This window comes from Nerophis lumbriciformis, linkage group LG03 (assembly GCF_033978685.3).
Source record: "Nerophis lumbriciformis linkage group LG03, RoL_Nlum_v2.1, whole genome shotgun sequence".
In the NCBI taxonomy this organism is placed as follows: domain Eukaryota; kingdom Metazoa; phylum Chordata; class Actinopteri; order Syngnathiformes; family Syngnathidae; genus Nerophis; species Nerophis lumbriciformis.
The window spans coordinates 28,700,576-28,705,000 of record NC_084550.2 but is presented as its reverse complement, the minus strand read 5'-3'; the positions used below and the strand labels follow the sequence as shown (position 1 = coordinate 28,705,000).

The following is a 4,425-nucleotide window of genomic DNA, read 5'->3' as shown; positions in this document are numbered from 1 at the left end:
TACTGACCACGCACCCAATGCCACAAAGTCAGAGGTGTTTTTTATTTTTTTATACACACACTGCTGACATATCTAATTTGCATCTGGACAAACAACAAACTACTCATTTGTTACACCTTTCAAAAATTGGACCTCGCTATAAAGGGTACTGATCCACAACACTAGCAGTCACACTGAGAAGGTAACAAACCTTGGGGTCAACGACGTTAACGATGACGTCTTGATACGCACGCAGTCTGAAGGCCTGCGCCACAGTCTGATCCACGCTCACCGTCTCTGAACAACAGGAAAAATGATTCAAACTTACCATTTCCATCTTACAAGAATCAGATCAACTTGAAAAAGTCAAATGTGTTAAAGAGTGGTTTACCCTCCAAGTGTTTACCAGTGTTAGATTTGTATTCACAGTCAGAACTTTGACTGTCACCATTAAATGAGCTTTTTGGTGCAGGATATTGGTGTTAAACAATGCCAAAGTGTCAAAACTTAAGGTTTATGCATTTATGTTAGATAAGTACATCACACGGTCATGTGACTTACCTTTCTGCAGGTCTTCTTTCAGGCTCTTCACTTGCAGCAAAAGGGGACTAAAAATGTCAAGAGAAAAAAAGTAATTTTTTGAAAAACAATGCAACGTCCTGTCATGTGATCTCTGACCTAAGTGATACATTTACCTTATCTTCTACATTTTGCTCACCTTAAGTCAAGACTTTGAATGATGTATTTAGTCATTTCTTTTTCCACGTTAGAATGATGTGGATGGTAATGTCTCCACTTTATAAACTTGTCGTTAGCTTTAATGATTACCTGCACTTTATGGTTTATATTTGCCAGATTTGGTAGACTTAAGAGTTACTATTGTATTTTCTGGACTATAGAGCGCACCCATATACAGTGGTGGTCAAAATGACATACAACTTTTACCTTGAAAATCATTTTTGTCTTGAAAATCATTTTTTGTTTTGAAAATCATTTTTCGTCTTGAAAATCAACTCTTACCTTGAAAATCAGTTTTGTCTTGAAAATCAGTTTTTGTCTTGAAAATCAACTTTTACCTTGAAAATCATTTTTTGTCTTGAAAATCATTTTTCGTCTTAAAAATCAGCTTTTACCTTGAAAATCAGCTTTTACCTTGGAAATCAACTTTTACCTTGAAAATCAGCTTTTACCTTGAAAATCTACTTTTACCTTGAAAATCATTTTTTGTCTTGAAAATCATTTTTTGTCATGAAAATCATTTTTTGCCTTGAAAATCAACTTTTACCTTGAAAATCAACTTTTAACATGAAAATCATTTTTTGTCTTAAAAATCATTTTTTGTCTTAAAAATCATTTTTTGTCTTAAAAATCAACTTTTACCATGAACATAATTTTTTGTTTTGAAAATCAACTTCTACCATGAACATAATTTTTTGTTTTGAAAATCAACTTCTACCTTGAAAATCATTTTTTGTCATGAAAATCAACTTTTACCTTGAAAATCAACTTCTACCTTGAAAATCATTTTTTGTCATGAAAATAATTTTTTGTCTTGAAAATCAACTTTTACCTTGAAAATCATTTTTTGTCTTGAAAATCAACTTTTACCTTGAAAATCAACTTTTACCTTGAAAATCATTTTTTGTCTTGAAAATCAACTTTTACCTTGAAAATCATTTTTTGTCTTGAAAATCAACTTTTACCTTGAAAATCATTTTTTGTCTTGAAAATCAACTTTTACATTGAAAATCAACTTTTACCTTGAAAATAATTTTTTGTCTTGAAAATCAACTTTTACCTTGAAAATCAACTTTTAACTTGAAAATATTTTTTTGTCGTGAAAATCAGCTTTTACCTTGAAAATCAACTTTTAACTTGAAAATCATTTTTTGTCTTAAAAATCAGCTTTTACTTTGAAAATCATTTTTTGTTTTGAAAATCATTTTTTGTCTTAAAAATCAACTTTTACCTTGAAAATAATTTTGTTTTGAAAATCAACTTTTAACTTGAAAATCATTTTTTGTCTTAAAAATCATTTTTTGTCTTAAAAATCAGCTTTTACCTTGAAAATATTTTTTTGTTTTGAAAATCATTTTTTGTCTTAAAAATCAACTTTTACCTTGAAAATAATTTTGTTTTGAAAATCAACTTCTACCTTGAAATCATTTTTTGTCTTGAAAATCAACTTTTACCTTGAAAATCAACTTTGACCTTGAAATTTTTTTTTTTAAATCAGGCTAAAGTGAAGGTTTTAGAATGGCCTTCCCAAAGTCCTGACTTAAAGGTGTGGACAATGCTGAAGAAACAAGTCCATGTCAGAAAAGCAACACATTTAGCTGAACTGCAGCAATTTAGTGGTCAAGCAGAAGCTTGTGGATGGCTACCAAAAGTGCCTTATTGCAGGTAAACTTGCCAAGGGACATGTAAGCAAATATTAATATTGCTGTATGTATACTTTTGACCCTCACATTTTCAGTAGAGCCATAATAATTTCATAAAAGAAGCAAACTTCATGAATGTTTTTTGTGACCAACAAGTATGTGCTCCAATCACTACATCACAAAAAAATAATAATGATTGTAAAGTCAAGACAGCCATGACATGATGTTCTTTACAAGTGTACGTACACTTTTGACCACCACTGTACATAATCATTCCTACGCTACAAAAATAAATGTGTTCATTTAAAAAGGAGAAGCTCACCTGAATTCATCCGTGGGATGTGCAATTTCCACGATATCCCCGAGACAGACTTGAGGGAAAACTTTCGGATTGACCACCAACTCATCATCTGCTCCAAAGAAAAGTTTGTGTTGTAAAATCTTGACTTTTCATGAGTCTACTTGGAGAAAAACAACAGTTTGTGACTTACCACTTCCTCCAAAACCTTTCTTGTGCAGCACCAGCTTGTAGGATTTATTAGTCTTCATGATGACTAACCTGACAAACAATTCACAAAAGCCACAATTTTAACACCAAGTGATGCAGTTTTTAATTTAAAAGTAATTCTGCTGTAAAAATATATTTCACTGGAGAATTCTGCTGATTGAGCTGCCAGGTTTTTTTTATCATATAGTTTTTTTACAGGCTAAAGTTGTGTTGAATTTGAGGCCCTGTTCTACAATAAAGTTGTGACTTTTTGACCTTCTATGAAAAAAGGATAATAATAATGAAAAACTAAACACTTCAAAATTTTGCATCATTCAACTGGTCCACCTAACATCATTTTAGCAGCTTGATATTTCTGATTGATGACAAAACTTTAGGGAGGTTGTCATGGAAGTAAACAATGTAGGAGTTGAACTTTCAACATACTCTTAATATACAATTATATTAATTATGTATCCAATATATTTCGGACTTCATTGTGCCGAGTGTGACATTTGGTGGAGGAGGAATTATGGTGCGGGGTTGTTTTTCAGGAGTTAATTCTTTGAATGCTCCAGGATACCAAAACATTTTGGACAATGCCACGCTCCCAACCTGGTGGGAACAGTTTGGAGTGGGGCCTCTTCCTCTTCCAACATGACTGTGCACAAAGCAAGGTCCATAAAGACATGGATGTCAGAGTCTAATGTGGGTAAACTTGACTGGCCTGCACAGAGTCCTGACCTGAACCCCGATACTTTTGGCAATATGAAGTTGCAGCATTTCTCACGTTTTAAGAGATTTTTTTTTCTAACCCTATAGCTTATATAATTACATATGATTGTAATATATTCTTTGTGTGAAGTTTAGGGCGCCTTTAAAGAGGATTATAGTACGAAGTGTTTACATCAACACATCAGCGTCTCGCACGAACACACAAAAATGAAGTTAAGTGAATTGAATTATTGAAGTTGAAAGAGTTTACAACACAGGTGCGAGTAACAATCACAATAATTGGACAACACTCACGTTTTGTTGAGTTAAATCATCGCGAAGCACAAGACTTTACGACAATATCCTACTTCCGCCTCCTCTTCTTCTTCTTCGCGGCTCCGAGCAAATTTTCTGTGCGCTCCGCCTACTGCTGGACGGCAGTGTTCACTACAACACATTCTCCTGTTGAACTCATGTATTAAGTGTGTATTAAGTGTGTATTATTAAGTATTTTGCCCCCTGCTGGATGGTAGTGTTAACTACAACACATTCTCCTGTTTAACTCATGTATTAAGCGTGTATTAAGTGTGTATTATTAAGTATTATTAAGTATTTGCCCCCTGCTGGATGGTAGTGGTAACTACAACACATTATCCTGTTTAACTCATGTATTAAGTGTGTATTATTAAGTATTATTAAGTATTTCGCCCCCTGCTGGACGGCAGTGTTCACTACAACACATTCTCCTGTTTAACTCATGTATTAAGTGTGTATTATTAAGTATTATTAAGTATTTTGCCCCCTGCTGGACGGTAGTGTTAACTACAACACATTCTCCTGTTGAACTCATGTATTGAGTGTGTA

General features: G+C 33.3%; 1 protein-coding gene across 5 annotated transcripts in view; it reads right to left on the bottom strand.

The window, feature by feature from the left end:
* Nucleotides 1-3,974, bottom strand: part of depdc5 (DEP domain containing 5, GATOR1 subcomplex subunit) — a 68,642-nt gene extending 64,668 nt beyond the window's left edge. For 4 of the 5 annotated variants that reach the window (XM_061936437.2, XM_061936445.2, XM_061936461.2 and 1 more), the window contains exons 1-5: nt 3,877-3,974; nt 2,852-2,919; nt 2,683-2,770; nt 541-587; nt 191-276 (exon numbers count right to left, since the gene is read on the bottom strand). In XM_061936437.2, the coding sequence (XP_061792421.2) occupies nt 191-276; nt 541-587; nt 2,683-2,770; nt 2,852-2,909 (279 nt within the window). In that variant the 5' untranslated portion in view covers nt 2,910-2,919; nt 3,877-3,974. Of the gene's footprint in view, nt 1-190; nt 277-540; nt 588-2,682; nt 2,771-2,851; nt 2,920-3,876 lie in introns of those variants that run through there. The other variant, XM_061936452.2, reaches the window with a different exon arrangement.
* Nucleotides 3,975-4,425: the final 451 nt, after the last annotated feature.